At 35.5% G+C, this 15,279-nt stretch overlaps 1 protein-coding gene across 2 annotated transcripts in view; it reads left to right on the forward strand.

Annotated features, from left to right (window-relative positions):
* Positions 1-15,279, forward strand: part of DPY19L3 (dpy-19 like C-mannosyltransferase 3) — an 85,908-nt gene that overhangs the window by 49,871 nt on the left and 20,758 nt on the right. For both annotated transcript variants that reach the window (XM_069082609.1, XM_069082610.1), the window contains 4 exons: positions 2,573-2,695; positions 3,077-3,188; positions 3,613-3,669; positions 6,801-6,883. In XM_069082609.1, the coding sequence (XP_068938710.1) occupies positions 2,573-2,695; positions 3,077-3,188; positions 3,613-3,669; positions 6,801-6,883 (375 nt within the window). The remainder of the gene's footprint in view (positions 1-2,572; positions 2,696-3,076; positions 3,189-3,612; positions 3,670-6,800; positions 6,884-15,279) is intronic.

Consider the following 15,279-nt stretch of genomic DNA (forward strand, 5'->3'; position numbering starts at 1 on the left):
AGTTACTGTGTCAATTAAGTACTACTGAACTGTGATTCATAGTCACCAGAGTGCTGTGTTGAGTAAAGGGTATTAAAATAACCAAAGACTAGTTGTTTTATAATAATGGTTTATGATTATTAAGAATGAATTAAAATTGAACTGACAAAGTATTTCTCTAACCATAAACAATTTTAGTATCTCTTAGTAGTGTTCTTTTTGTACTTAATGCAAGGTTTGAGTTAGCTCCCTGAAAGTAGACAAATTGTTTTGCTCTTTCTAGTTCAGTATTATTTGATATACCTCAGATGTTATCAGTATGCTAGTCACTGCTTAGTTGAATTCAGAAATTCAGCAAACATTTATTGAGCTTTTATATGCAAGGCATTGAGAATACAAAGAAAAAAATCACCACTATCCCTGCTCTCAAGGAACTTACTCTCTATGGGAATACAATTTGTATATAAATACAGGATAATTCAATAAATGAGAAAACACTAATAACTAGGGGTGTAAAGAAAAAATTACAATAGGTGGTTATGACACCTGAGCTTGAAGGAAGTTAAGAATTCAAAGAGGTGGAAGTAAGAAAGAAATCCAAGCACTGACACCAGAAATGCTGCATTTGGGAAATTGTGCTCATCCGCCACTTTAGTCAGAATAGAGTGCATGAAAGGGAGAAGTAGGCTGGACAGATAGGTTGGAGTCATTGTGTAGAGGGCCTTTAAATACTAGGCTGAAAAGCTAATTTTTTTCTAGCTACTTAAGGTAACATAGAGAGCAGGCTCAAAATTACTACATAAAAGTACCAATCGTGCCCTATAGACTGGGACTTCTTCCAGTTTGGAAACTGATTCACTGTGTAAGCATTGATGTCATTTTAAAACATCTCTGGCTACTAGCTGGGAACTTCGTCAAGTGAAAAGTGCTATATTAGTCTGAAAATTAAAAAAAAATTGCAGGGGACCAGTATGTGTTAACTAAATTATTTTAAAGTACTTCTAGCCAAGAACTTAAAAATTGTATCATTAACTTTTGGTGCTTTTTTTAACCTATAAATTTCATTGTGTCACATTTACAAAATATTTGTAGTTCCAGAGACAACTAGAAAACATACCATGTGTTATTTAAAAAGAGTTTTTATTTCTATTTTCTGCTTCTTATGTCACATACTTACTCTGAGTATTCTTCCTCGCCCCTTCCCAGAGAACCAGAAAGTCGGCACGACTGACCTATACATTGAAAACATGTACAGTGACCCTCGTGGGCCCCCCATATCCATGAAGGGATAGGTTGGGGGTATCTTCTCCTATCTCTTTATTCTAGTCCTTCTTGATCTTTATAATTTTGTTAATTTACTTTTGATTTTTTGGTGTGTAGTTGTTCTTTCCATTTACATCGTTGTAGACAGTATGTGTGTATACTATTTCTTTGTGCTCACTTCAGTCTGCATCAATTCATGCAGCTTTTCCATGCCTCTCTATATTCATCACACACACCATTTCTTATATCACAGTCTTATTCCATAACATTCGTGTACCACAATTTTTTAACCATTCCTCAGTCATGCATTATTCTTATAGAACTATAAAGACTATCATCTGAAGACTTGTAGAGTATGTGAACATTTAAGGAATTAGCATTACAGGATTGTAGATTTAGGACTGGAAGGGACCTTAGAGGTGGTCTAGTTAGTTCATTTTGCAAATGAGGAAACAGAGGCTCATAGAGGTTAAGTGACTTACCCGCAGAGAGCCTAGGATTTGAACCCAATTCTTCTTACTTTCAAGCTGTGGTTCTTCCCACTGTACCAGTGCTCCTTCCAAGAAAAAAGAAAGACAATGCTTTCTACCTATCAGAAATAATCTTCTCTTATCAACTTTGAAGTCAAAGTTTTATTTGCAGTATTTCAAGGAAAAGAAAATCACTTTAGGATGTTTAAAACTACCTTGAAAGATATTTTTAATTCTCTTGCTAGAAAGAGATGAAAAGATTTATAGGGAAAATATTATTTTAATATCTATATTGGCATAATTAACTCTATAGAGGTGATACATTCACAAAAATCTTATATTAGAGAAACTTGAGTCAAACGTATGCCTATTTTCATCTTAATGTCTTATATAATAATTTTTAATAATCTCCCTCCCTCACTATTATTCTATTTATTTCTTAAAGGACATAAATTGCTTTCCAAATTTAAAAATGTTTCTTTTTTAAAGTGAGAACTCCCAAAATATTTGACATATCATCTCTGATGATTTTTAAAAGTACTTTTACTTTTGCTCTCAGAATTTCCTAGACATTCTACACCTTTGCAAAATATGTTACATACTTTTTAAAATTAAGATCTAAAATGGAAATCAAGTGTGTATTTGCCACTGCACTGACTGTTAATATTTTTATAGTGTAAGTAGCCTTTTATCAAATTAAACAGAAACTCTTAGGTTTATTAGTCCTGCCTTGTGAATTTGGGTCCAGGGAATTTCATAGATTTCTAAATATATATTAATACTAGTCTTACAAAAATATTTTGCTAAACTAAAATCAGTTCTCTAGTTCTGACTGTGTCTGTGTGTGTTATTTTATTCAGTGATCCTACTAATGTGCAGTCCATGTATAACAAGGGAAAATGCACAATTTTGCTGACGCCTGGAACAGCCTACAACTTGATGCACTCTATTTTGTTTGGATGTTTGGCTTTTAGTACCATGAGGTATTTGTGTGCCTTTATTTTTTTCTACTTTTCCACTTTTCAATGTAATTTTAGCTACATATTTAGGAACTGATCCTCACTCCATTTATGATAACAATACTCATGATTTTCTCCACTGATTTTCCCTCTCCTAGTAGAGTATATGGATATCCCTATGACAAATTTGTCATGAAAGAAAGCACTCATTTATGACTTTTTTTTAGTAATTTACAAAGCTTATGCCAGAAAAGTATCTCATTGTTTCTGTGCTTTTACTCTTTGATGATTATTTAAGAGCATAAGAAAGCTGTCAGATTCATATTTTATAAAAGTGCCTAATTTTCAGAAATTATTTAAATTCATTTAGTACCTGACAACGTATGTGTATTTCTAATCTTACAGAATGAAGTATCTTTGGACATCACATATGTGTGTGTTTGCATCATTTGGCTTATGCAGCAGTGACATATGGGAGTTACTTTTAAAACTGGTCCATCTCTACACACCAAAGAGGGTCAGTGTTATACTTTTATTTCATTGCTACATATCTTACCTATTTCCTTTATACTGTATTTTTAAAAATCACTTTTTTCAAAGGCTATCAAATATCTAGCTATTTAAATATTTAAATTAAAAAGCAGATCATTTAGAATTTTATAATAAGGAAAACTTTTAATAAAGGTTTGGGTGGTATATGTCTACAAATAGAGCTTTGATTTGTTCTTCCTTATAAATTCACTAGGTGGCAATATGATAGAAGCAACAAATACCTTGACTAACCCTTTGAATTGGACCCATAGATGTCATTAGTTCTCCTGATTGTCAATCATGGATTATGTTATTTGTTTTTCCATTTTATGGAAGATAAATTGAAGTTAACACCTAAAAGAAAAAGTGCTAAAAATGTTTGTAAACTAATTGATGGTTGTTTCATGTAGATGAAAATGATGAGATATTCAGTGCCAGTATTAATACTCATCTATCTTTGCTATAAGGTAAGTCTAGTTTTCTTTTTTTGCTGACATTAACCCATTTAGCCATAGCCTCTAACTTGGGATTTGACTTAACTCTGTTTTTGGTTTATTTTCCATAAAGTCAGACTAGTCAATAGTCAAAAGAAGTGTTTACCTCTTGACTGTAATTTGCAGATCAAAGATCAAAACTGGTCTTTCACTTCCAAAATAACTTTTAGTAGCTCAATATAGAGCAGAAATTACATGAAATTGTATATTTATAGTTGAGTTTTCCAATAGTCAGTGTTGAATTTAACTAAAGCAAAGTCTTAGGACATAAAGTTGTGCTCACACTTACTTTAGGTTTCGATTTAGCAAAAAAAAAAGTGTTTTTCAAAAGTTCTACTTAAATAGTCTGAGTATTTTTTTTATCATCCATCTTTAGCCCACTAATAGTCAGAAATGATAAAAATCCTCAAAGTCTAGATAGAACAACATTGATTCTACTTCAATTCCTTAAATGTTATATCAAAAAAAATAAGTCTTCAGTCTGGCCAGCTACTTCACCAGTCCACTAACATAATAGTGAGATTTAAATTATTGAATGACCCTGACCCAGGAGATTTCTAAACTGCACAAATTGTTTGTCCCCTCCAATAGTTAACAGTTTTGCAAGAAACTTTAAAAGTCCTAAATAAGGTACTTTACTTGCTTTTGACTTAGTTTAGTCATTGTAAATGCTTCATGTCTTTTCAAGCTGATTTTCTTTTTTTCATTAGTTTTGGGCTTTTAAAATGGTTTCATCTGAATGGAATGTTCTGTGACTTGATTAGTTTCTTCTGTAATGTCCTTCAGTTTTCTTAAGGAAGAGGAGGGGGTCAGGAGGAGGTCATTTTCCTCAATACAACTTGAAATGACTAAACTAATTATACTGCATTCGTCTTAATATAGGCTGTGCACTTCTCCCAAAGTCTGGTTTGTATGAAACTTGAATGTGGCCCAGAATCCTGCTGTTACTATCATAGGCACAGCTTAAATTTTCCTGGCTTCTGCAATAACAACAGCTTCCCTGCCAGCCATTCCTACCCTTAGTGCTACCAGAGAAAGAAAGCAAATCCTTCCCACTTGCATGCTGCTAGTGATTTCTTGCATTCCTGCCTTTAGAGATAGGGATCTCAACTCCCTTCAACTCCCTTCCCCTCTCCTATGTCTCCAGTGCTACAGAAGACTCTTAGGAATTGGGGCAGGGGGAGATGAGGGAGGTAAGCATCACTGAAAACTTCCTTCCTATAGGATTTGTACACTGCCCCACTGCTTAAACAGGCTATACTTCCCATTTGAAGATAGGTACTACTAACTGCTACAAAAACAAGGAGGAAAGCAGAACTGTCACAGAGCAGAAATGTAAGTGAGGGAGGGAAGAAGGGTGAGTCTGATGGATCCCAGGAATAGGTGGGATTTTCCAAGTTTGAAACTGAGGGGAGGAGAAAGAGTGACCTACCTCCTTAACCTCAAAAAAAAACCTAGTACTTTATTTACTACTCTAAATGTCTTCACTTTCCCAGGTTACCTTTAATTTGCTATGATGCCTTCCTATTGTGTCTTTTTAAAAGATCCTGTATTAAGAGCCTGTATTCAAACCAGTATGGTAATATCAGATTCTTACATACACATTAAATCCCTGGATCTCACTGGCAGGTGGCAAAGGGTTTTTAAGCTATAGAATAATTCAGTCCGGTTCTTGCTTCTAACAGCACACATACTAAAATTGGAGTGATAGAATAGCATGTCTCCTGTGCACATTCTATGTTTGTTTGTTTTTTACAGACAAGTCCAAACTTTATTTTAAGTTTAAAGTTACTAAACAAATCCCAATGAAAAAATAAAAGATCAGTGCAGCAAGCCTCGAATCTAGGGAGGATCCTGTCTCCAATGTGTGACCTGCCTTAGCAGAAGAAGTGACCATTACTATTCTAAAAAACAGTGGGTCAAAAACTAATTTACATTTTTATGAAGATGGAAACAAGTTTATTTAGTGCTGTTGAAAATATGCATTGGTGGAGGTTCAGGGAAAGACAGACAGTTGGAGATCTCTTTTTTCGGGTTCTTAATTGACATTCTGTATTTTTAATGTTATCTCTTTCCTCTCAAAGAGGTGGGAGACTGGAGTGTGAAATACACTATCTAAAGTGGATTCTCTGTGAGTTGGTTTTGTTTAACTGTTTTTCTCTGTCACAAAGGAGGTTTCAATGGCAGGAGGGCATATCAGAAAATGACTAGTGTGAAAACAAAAACGGAAAACTTTTGAAAAATAAAATGAAGACAGAGTTGGTCAAAGTTTCGTTTTATTTTTTTAAATTGCATCACCTGCCAAGAAAGAATAATTGACATAAAAATTATGTCTGTAAATCATTGAAATACATAAATAATACCAAGGCTTCATTGTAGGCAGAAATTTTAACGTGCTTTCTCAAGAAACCATTAACCAGAGATGCTAGCAACTGACTTGAATTTCATTCCCTTTAGTTTCCCCCTTTCCCTCACTTGATGACGGATGAATGAACAGTAATAGTAAACTAAAAAATATTTTTGTGGCAAATGAGGCAAAGAATATAGATAATCAATTAATTGGCTATTTCAGACCTTGAATAATCTAAAATTGATTGAAGAATTGAAATCTAATGTTCTGAGTTAGACCTTTAGGGCTGATTGCCTAGTTGTATTTGGTTGTACTATTTTTTCCTCTAATTTCTTTTAGAATCTTGTACATTCAGCCAGTTTCAGTAGCAATATAAAAATAGTCATTGTTTTCTAAGATGTTAAAGTACATTAATACTATTTAAATTGTTGTACATGGTGCATAATATACAAAACAATTATATGTATGCTAAGAGCTTAGATATTTTCTATACTTAATTAGGCATCCTCTACCTTCTCCCCCCCAAAAATATGAGAAACCTTTTTTTAATCTGCTACTCAGAAGTCTGAAAAAAGTTTGACTTCATAATACATACATACATATATACAAATATATGCCTGTGTTATGTGTGTGTACATATGTATTATGCACATATATATTCACTTTGCTGATAATAATTGAGCTTTCTAAAAAGCATAGTGTGCACTTGATATTGATGACAGTTGTGGGAGTTACATTTTATTTTTCATTTTAGTTCTGGCCAGGAATGATGGCGGAGCTATCAGAGTTGAGAGAATTCTATGACCCAGACACAGTGGAGCTGATGAACTGGATTAAGTAAGAGTTTTTTTTTTAAGTTTTTCACTTCAATACAATGCTTTTCATACTCATCTGAATTTCTTTGTTTTCATTTGTGAGGAAATGCTAAGCTGTATTACTTTTTGTTTAGATCTTTATATTTAAAAATTAATTCTTTCATTATTTTCTCCTAGAATAATTCCATATGGAAAGATGTTCACTTTATAGAGAAACAAAAAGGATAAATGCCATATAAGTGACAGAACTGAGACAATGTGACTGATGCTAATCCATTTTTCTTTCCATTTGCTATTAGACCTACAGCATCATGCAGCCTCCTTGCATTGTAAAAATCTGCATCAGACATACCATAACCATTATTTTTTTTCAGTTCTTACTACCATGTTAATTTTCTAACAGTATAGACACATGAATGTTTCCTTGGCTTGTGAACAACATAATTTTGATTTTGTACAGAGAATTCAGTAGTCAACCATTTTGAGCCAGATTTCAGTTGATCTGGTCATAACATTCAACCTTAACCGTATGGGAAAAAAAAAGAGTAAGGGACCTTTATCTTGGAAGTTGGAGTGTTATACTATAGCATTATATTGTTTTTTATTTTTTCCTCCAGTTTATTACTGGATTCAGTATTCCACATCTAAATGAAGTTCATGTGTTTCAGAGCTATGTTGATAAAACATGCCTCCTACCAGCAAAAATAAACTTTCTACCCAGAGCAGCATTCTTATGCCCCATAATACTACATTTCCCTACTTTATAACCTAAAAGCAGCAGTGTAATTATTCACAAGTAAATAGATGTTACAAATCTTATGTGACATATTCTGAAAGCATTGGCCATGTTGTCTCCATCACTTAGGATTTTAGTAGCCATATTGACACTTTCTCATGACTAATGTTTACTAACCAGTACCATTTAGCACCACTTGTGTATTAAGAGATGGTAAATGTTTGATAGCTTAGGTCTCTTGAGTGCAATAGATGGAGTTTTATATAGATTTATATATAAAATATACATGTGGCTTTGGTCCCAATGTTGGACTGGATTTGACTGGATGCAATGAGAATAATTTTTCACATGTTCCTAGTGCTGAGAATGCTAAACTGTTCTTTGTCTTTATTTATTTATTTATTTCATTTTAAATCATGGCAGACAATTACAGAGTAAATTTTTCCTGCAGTATTTATTGTGTGTGGGGAAAGAATATTATTCATATAAAGAAAAGCTAATTACTTTTGCATTAACTATAGGCAACTGGAAATTTATGACACATGCATCTGAAGGTGGGATGGGTATTTTCTGTTCTTAAAATTATGCTGCTCAAGATTAATGCTATACAACCACCACCACCTGGTAGGTCTGAAGACTTAAAGGCTGTCAGGATTTGCATTAAAAACTCCCATTTTCAGGAATTAATTATTTAGTCATTAAAAATTTATCCTGGCAGGGCCCCAGATTGTCTCAGGCAACCTCAGCCTAGAAGTGCTTGCAGCAGCCTTTGTTTTCATACTTTCCCCACTGGAAAAGATTCAGAGATTTTCAAAATACAATGTCTGTGAAAAATGTCAAGAATGATCTGAGCATAAAGAGCTACCATCTAATCTGGTTCTCACTAAGGTTTGTACTTCATGGGTGTTGGTCTTTGTGACTTGGGTTCCTCTTCTGCTTTGTTACCATTATTACACAATGCCCTTAGTTTAAGTCTTTTAGAATATTTTGGATGAGTCTGGCAAAATACAAACATGACTACTCCCATGGTGATACAATCCCTTTGATAATTTTCTTTTAAAATTCCCCAAGTCTAAATTACAATCTGAAGAAAAATAGCTTCTAGGCATGTTTGTAAAATAAGCTTAAGTGATGATGAATGTAACCAAAACAGGGTCTATTTAAACATACAGTGTTTGCTTAAATCAGCAAATTAGCACTAGTCCAACATTCAGATAAAATTGAATTTGAGCTTTGCTTTTCTTTTTTAAAATTTGCCCATAGCAATATTTCTTTTGCTTTCAAAACTGAAAAAATGACCTGCAGCACAACTAGTGTGTAGACTTTATTTCTTTCCTTAGCAACATTATTTCTGTGGTATCAAGTATGAGAAGTTCAAGAGAAAATGTTGGGTCTAAAAAATTTCATGCACCCCTTCAGTCAGAAGTGACCTCTTTTTCCATGAACCTTCATATCACTTTGTGCCTCTCTTACAGTTTCTGCTCTGTTTTGCATTATAATTTTTGTGTATATGTGCATCCTTGTACTAGGGAGTTGATTGATTATCAACTCTGAGGTTGGGGACCATGTATTTTTATCTGTCTCAGCATCTAGCACAGTATCCCCTACACACAAGAAGCTTTTAATTAATTGTTGTCAGGTTGAGTTGACATTGAAACTTTCTATGAGTATTGTTTAAATTCTGTTTCATTAAAAAGTTATTAAGGCATTGTGCTAGGAACTGGGGGATATAGATAGAGAAATGAAAGAGTAGGCACTTAATATTTATTGACTCATTCTCTTTCTCTTTCTTCTCATAAAAGTTTTCAGAACTGGAAATCACCCCTTCCTCCCCCTGGACCTCTGCTTTTCTTATCTAGCTCCCTCAAAACCCTTTGAAGACCTTAAGGTTCTGAAGGGGCATTTGTTTTTTCTTCCCATGATAGATTATTAGCCTTTCTTGGTTTCTTTGGACATGTGTGTTTGTATTTCATAGTTCTTACTCAGCTCTAGTCTTTTACTCAAAAATGCTTGAAAGTAAGTCAGTATCAGTAAGCTTTATATTAAGTACTTACTCAGTGATGGGAATAGAGACACAAGTAGAAAGAAATATACTTCTTGTCTTCAAGGAGCTGATTTTGTAATATAGGAAGACAGCACATAAAAGATAGATTAAAAGTAGGGGAAGGGATGGGAGATAAAATTCAGAGAGAGTATAGCTTGGGAAGAATGTGAGCCTGCACGCCCTCCTTAAATGGGAACAGGGTGGAGCAGGGGAAGGAGCAGAGTTTGGGAGGAGCCATCCAGTCGGTGGGAGTGGCCACAAGGGCCAAAGAGTGGGACCGGTGTGTGAATTCCAATGCTGGAGAGAGGTGTCAGGATGAAGAGCTGGGCCTTGGAGACATGAAGTGTAGCCTGGAGAGGAATGAGGTTCCTTCCTCCCTTAAAGGTCTGTTGTTTTTTATTTCCTCCATATAGAATGACACTCAGTTTTATAGGATAAATTATTCTTGGTTGTGAGCCTATCTACATTGCCTTTTGGAATATGGAAGAGTATGCCAATATTTCCTCTTATTTAGAGTAGAGACTTCTAGGTCTTCTGTGATCCTGAAGGGACTTTTTCCACAGCCCTACTTTACTTAAATACAATTCACTTGCAAATTATGGCATCACCACAGTGATCACAACCTTTGAATAGTCCGAGCTGCCCCACTGGAGACCCCAGTGGCCAGTTCCAGTTGGGCAACTCAGCTTTTCCCTTTCTGTTCTCTCTCCTCCCCTCCCCTCCTTTCTCCACATGAAACCACATGGGGTTTCATGCTCTTACCTGAGGATACTCTGCCCGAAAGAGGCAAATTTTGGTGGCTGAAACCTACATTGACAACTTGGGGTTTACTGGCTAGATTTTTTTTGTCTTAAAGACCATGCCTTAAACCCAGTTCACTCTGGCTCCCATTGATTGGCCAGCAATAGGTCCCTACCCAAGCACCATTTAATGGTTATTTTTTTGGGCCCCCAAAGGTTCCTAGTGAATGTAAATAGTAATAGTTTCTCTTTTGAACTGAAACCCTGAGGGTCTTACCCTCCCAATTTGATTTTTTTTCCATTTTTTTTAATTAAAGGGGCTATCCCTTGACTTCTTAAAGAGGCCTGTTCACTGAATGGGCTTTGCTTCAATCAGAGTAAGAACTAAGAAGGACCTTAAATTAAAAAGACCGAGGTCTCCCACTGCATTCCAGGCTATCTCCAGTTGGCCTGATCTGTATTTGGCCACTGGACCCAGATGACTCTGGAGGAGAAAGTGAGGCTGGTGATTTTGCACAATCCTCCCTCACTTAAATCCAGTTCATCTGCAAGTCACGTCATCATCTTCCTGATTTCATGATCCTCTTTGAGAAGGACCAAACACAACGATTCTGATTGTGTTTCTTTCTGGATAACCGCAATATTTTTTTCCCTTGATGTCTGAGCACAGAATTTGACTGTCATTCCTGACATTTTTCTTTACAAGATTCTTTCTAGGAGGTGATCAGTGAATTTTTTTTCTACCTTTTCTTTACCTTCTAGTTCTAATAGATATGGACAATTTTCATTATGATTTCTTGCAATATAGTATCAAGACTTTTTTGGATAATTTTTTTCAGGGAGTCCAGTTATTCTTAAATTTTCTCCTTGACTATGTTTCCTTCATGATGGAGAGAGTTTCTTACCTCTTAGAATCAGAGGCAAACTGACATTTGCAAATTGTTAAGTAACATGTGTCAGCCTCCTTCTTGTCATTGAGCTCATCTTTAAGATGGTGAAAAGGAAACTGATCGCTTCCTTAGGTCAGAAATTTGGCTCAGGGTAGGGGGCAGAGGCGGAGTGCCTATGGACTAATAATCAGTAATTAGATTTTAAAGAAGATTTTTAAGAGCCAGTGCTTTGCATCCCCCCTCCCACCCTCGTTTCCATAAAAGAAGCCTTACAAAGTAAATTGGATGTCTGAGACATTCTGAAAGGTTTATATGTCTGAAATTTTCTAGTGCTTAATGATTATGCTTGAGAAACTTATTGAATTAATAAATGCATTAATCAAAAAGTATTAAGTGCCTACTATGCGCCAGATCCTATGCTAGCCACTGGAGACACAAGTACAAAGAGTGAAACAATCCCTACTCCTAAAGAGTTTATAGTCTAACTAGGAAGATAACAAATATATGAGGAGATAAAGAATAAGTACAACGAGAATAAAGATAAATACAAAGTGGTTAAATAGTAGGCTGTTTGAGAGGGAGGGCAGTTGAGGGGATCATGAAAGGTTTCCTATGGGTAATGGTGCTTGAGCTCCATCTTGAAGGAAGAGATTTGTGAGGCAAAGGTGAGAGAGCAGAGGTTCCCAGCCAGGTATGGGAGGCAGCCAGTGCAGAGACACAAAGGTGAGAGGTAGAGTGGTGTATGTGAAGAACAGAGACAAGGCCAGTTTAACCAGGTAACAAAGTGTGGGAAGGAGCAGTGTCCATTGAGGCTAAAAAGTCAGGACCAGGTTATGAAGGGCATTAAAAGCGAAGTATGTATTTTATCCTCAAGGCAATAAGAAGCCACTGCAGTTTGAGTTGGGAGGTGACATGGCCACATCTGAATTTAAGGAAAATAACTTTGGCAACTGTGAAGTGGAAGGGTCTGGAAGGGGGCCCATAGAGAGGGAAAGCTAACACATGTTTTGTTTTAGACATGGTGAGTTTGAGATGTCTCTAGGACGTCCAGTTTTAAATGTATGGTAGGAATTGGTGATGTGGAATTGAAGCTCAGGAAGGAGATTAGATGTATCGATCAGCATAGAGATGATCATTAAACCCACTGGAGCTGATGAGGTGACCAAGAAAGAGAGGACTGCAAGGGTCCTGGAGGGGAGAAACTAGTTGTGCTTTTGTGTTTATATCTCCGTTGTTTACTACAGCACTCTGCACATAGTGAGGTCTTAATAAATGCTTTCTCATTCATTCATAAGATTCTTCTATCCTTCTCTGTGCCAAGACTAAACTAACCAGAACCTGTGATTTCTTTCTGGATATCAGTTTCAGCTAAAATATAAGGTGTTTATTTGGGTTTTTTAAAAGAGTTTTCCTTTTATGTGTAAATAAAAGTAAGTTTTTTTTTTATTACAGACGTTTGCCATAGAACTCCCTAGTTTATACCCCTTGTCAATATCATATCATTTCTTTTCCTGCTTTATTGAATCCATTTTCTGTTCTGAAAATTTCTTCTGATACTCTGCAATTAAGAAAAATGGGCTTAGAAAGTTGGATCTTTTAACATCATGGCTGTGATTGAATTTGTTTACCAGTGCTTCCTTTTCTTTAATGAAACTTATAGATGCAACTATTTTTCATTGGGTATTAACACAGATTCACCAAATTTTCTTAAGCAGTAACCAGAGCAGAATGAATTACAGCATGTTTTAAATATGAAGCAGGTTAAGTTTAGATCTTAAATGCCTTTACACCTCTTATTTTTAATGAATCATTCTGTGGGATTTGCATAATTCTATAAATTCTTGAAGTGTAGATAAAGCAAATGTTCATATGTTATATTATAATGCTCAGTTTACCCATTAGTTCAACAGTAATTAACTTGTTGAAGCTTAGAGATTCAAAAATAAATGAGATTATTTGTTCAAAATGCCATCAGGTCTGTTTGGAATGACATTTAAATTATATAATGTAAATCAGTTTGACCTGTGAGTCCTTGTCATTATTTAGTGACATTTCTTACAGAATAAATTGTTTGCAGGTTGGGCAGTCTGCTATGGAGCTTGGCAGAAAGCTATAAAAACAAATTATCCTTTCATTTTATACATCATTTGTTCAGACATTTGTAAAAATTGCTTCGTTTTTCTATAATAGAGAAGTGTCATTCAGTGGTTTGAAGCACATTAACTGTTTTAGATACAGACCGCAACCGTTAAGAGACTGTATCAGGTGGAAATACTTGTGAAGGAGGAATGCACAGACAGAGCCCTACCTGTCATACAGCTAATTTAAAGTTAAGTTCTAGGAAGCATTTGTTCCTTTGATAATTTTATCACAGAAAATTCTGTGGCTTTGGGTTTGTTTTCAGTAAGGATAAACTGAAATGCTTAAAGAATATCAGTCAGTCAATAAACATCTATTAAGAGCCTATTGTGTGGGCCAGCATTTGAACATGGAGTTGAGGCAGGGGGGAGGGGAAGGGGAGTGACATGTTCATATTTGTGCTTTATAGGAAGATCACTTTGACAGTTGAAGGGAGGACAGACCAGATTGGAGAGAGATTTGTGGCAGGCAGACCAACCGACTACTGTAATAGGTCAGGCATGAGGTGATAAGGGTCTGCGCCAGTATGGTGGCTGTGTCAGAGGAGAGAAGAGGGTGTATATGAGAGTTGATGCAAAGGTGAAATCGACACGTCTTGGCGATGGAGTGGGGAGGGGGTGGGGCAGCAGGGAGGAGCAGAGTTCTGAGATTTCAAATGCAACTGTTTTATAAAACAAGAAAGACAAAGTCAGACATACACAGTCTCTGTAATCTTCAGAGCTTAGTGGTTTATAAAGCAACAATATTAATAATTAACTTTGAGGAAATTATAGCTCTTGGGTTTTACCAGAATTTTGTTGTCAGGATACTTAATAAAAATGAATATAGCATAATAACTCACATTTATATATACATATATATGTGTATATATATATATAGAGAGAGAAAGAGAGAGAGATGTGGTTACAAAGCACAATGCATTGATGCACTAGAAACGAGATCTATAATGCAGCCTTTCCGGTTATGGCTGATGTTCATAGCAGGACAAAATAAGTAGAATAGCATGTGAAAAGAGCATTAGATTTGGGTTCAGAAGGTCTGATTCCAAATCTCACGTTTGCTTTGTGGATCCTAAAATAAATATAAACTATACTTCTTGTATAAGATATTAGAGCATCTACCTTAGCAGGTAGAAAATGTTAGAAAGGGTAGACATCATATAGTTAGATATTCTATTCTTAAGGATGTGAATTATTAACCTGGTAAGTCCTGGTTCAATAGTCAAAGGACCAGTGTTCAAATCCCACCCCTAACACTTGCTCTGTGTGTGACCTTGGTCAAGACATCTCCCTGGCCTCTATTTTGTTCATCTTTAAAATGCGGGGGACGGACTAGATGGGATACATTCCTTCTCTAGATTGCTGATTCTAATGGACTGCCCCCCATGATGCAGTACCAGTGACTATAAGACCCTTGCTAGGTTTTTGTTCCATCTCTGTTGGACTAAATAATCTATAAAGCAGAGATTTGTAACTTTTTTTGTGTCTCTTTGGCAATCTGGTGAAGTCTATGGACCTCTACTCAAAATAATGCTTTGTTGCCTGCCTTTATAATGGAAGGAAATTGCTAAATTTCAGTTACAGGTTAGGGCAGTTTTTTTTTCCCCATCAAAGTTCACAGACTTCAAATTTGAAGTCCCTTGTTCAAAGGCTTCTTCTAGTTCTAAATTCTAAAATCCTATGCAATAATGACCTTTTCCCCCTATACTTCTTGCATCCATATTACATATCTGTCAGTTCATCATGTGATGTTATAACTTGCTTTTAATTATTTAACTTTATTTGAAAATTTCTCATCTTTCAGTTAATTGAAGATACAGAAAATACCTTATTTTTTGGTCCCTTTCAACTTAGTATAGTGCTTTGTACA

The sequence above is a fragment of the Petaurus breviceps genome, unplaced genomic scaffold (assembly GCF_028583685.1).
Source record: "Petaurus breviceps papuanus isolate PSGF00001 unplaced genomic scaffold, PetGlider_PUasm1.0 171, whole genome shotgun sequence".
Lineage (NCBI taxonomy): Eukaryota > Metazoa > Chordata > Mammalia > Diprotodontia > Petauridae > Petaurus > Petaurus breviceps.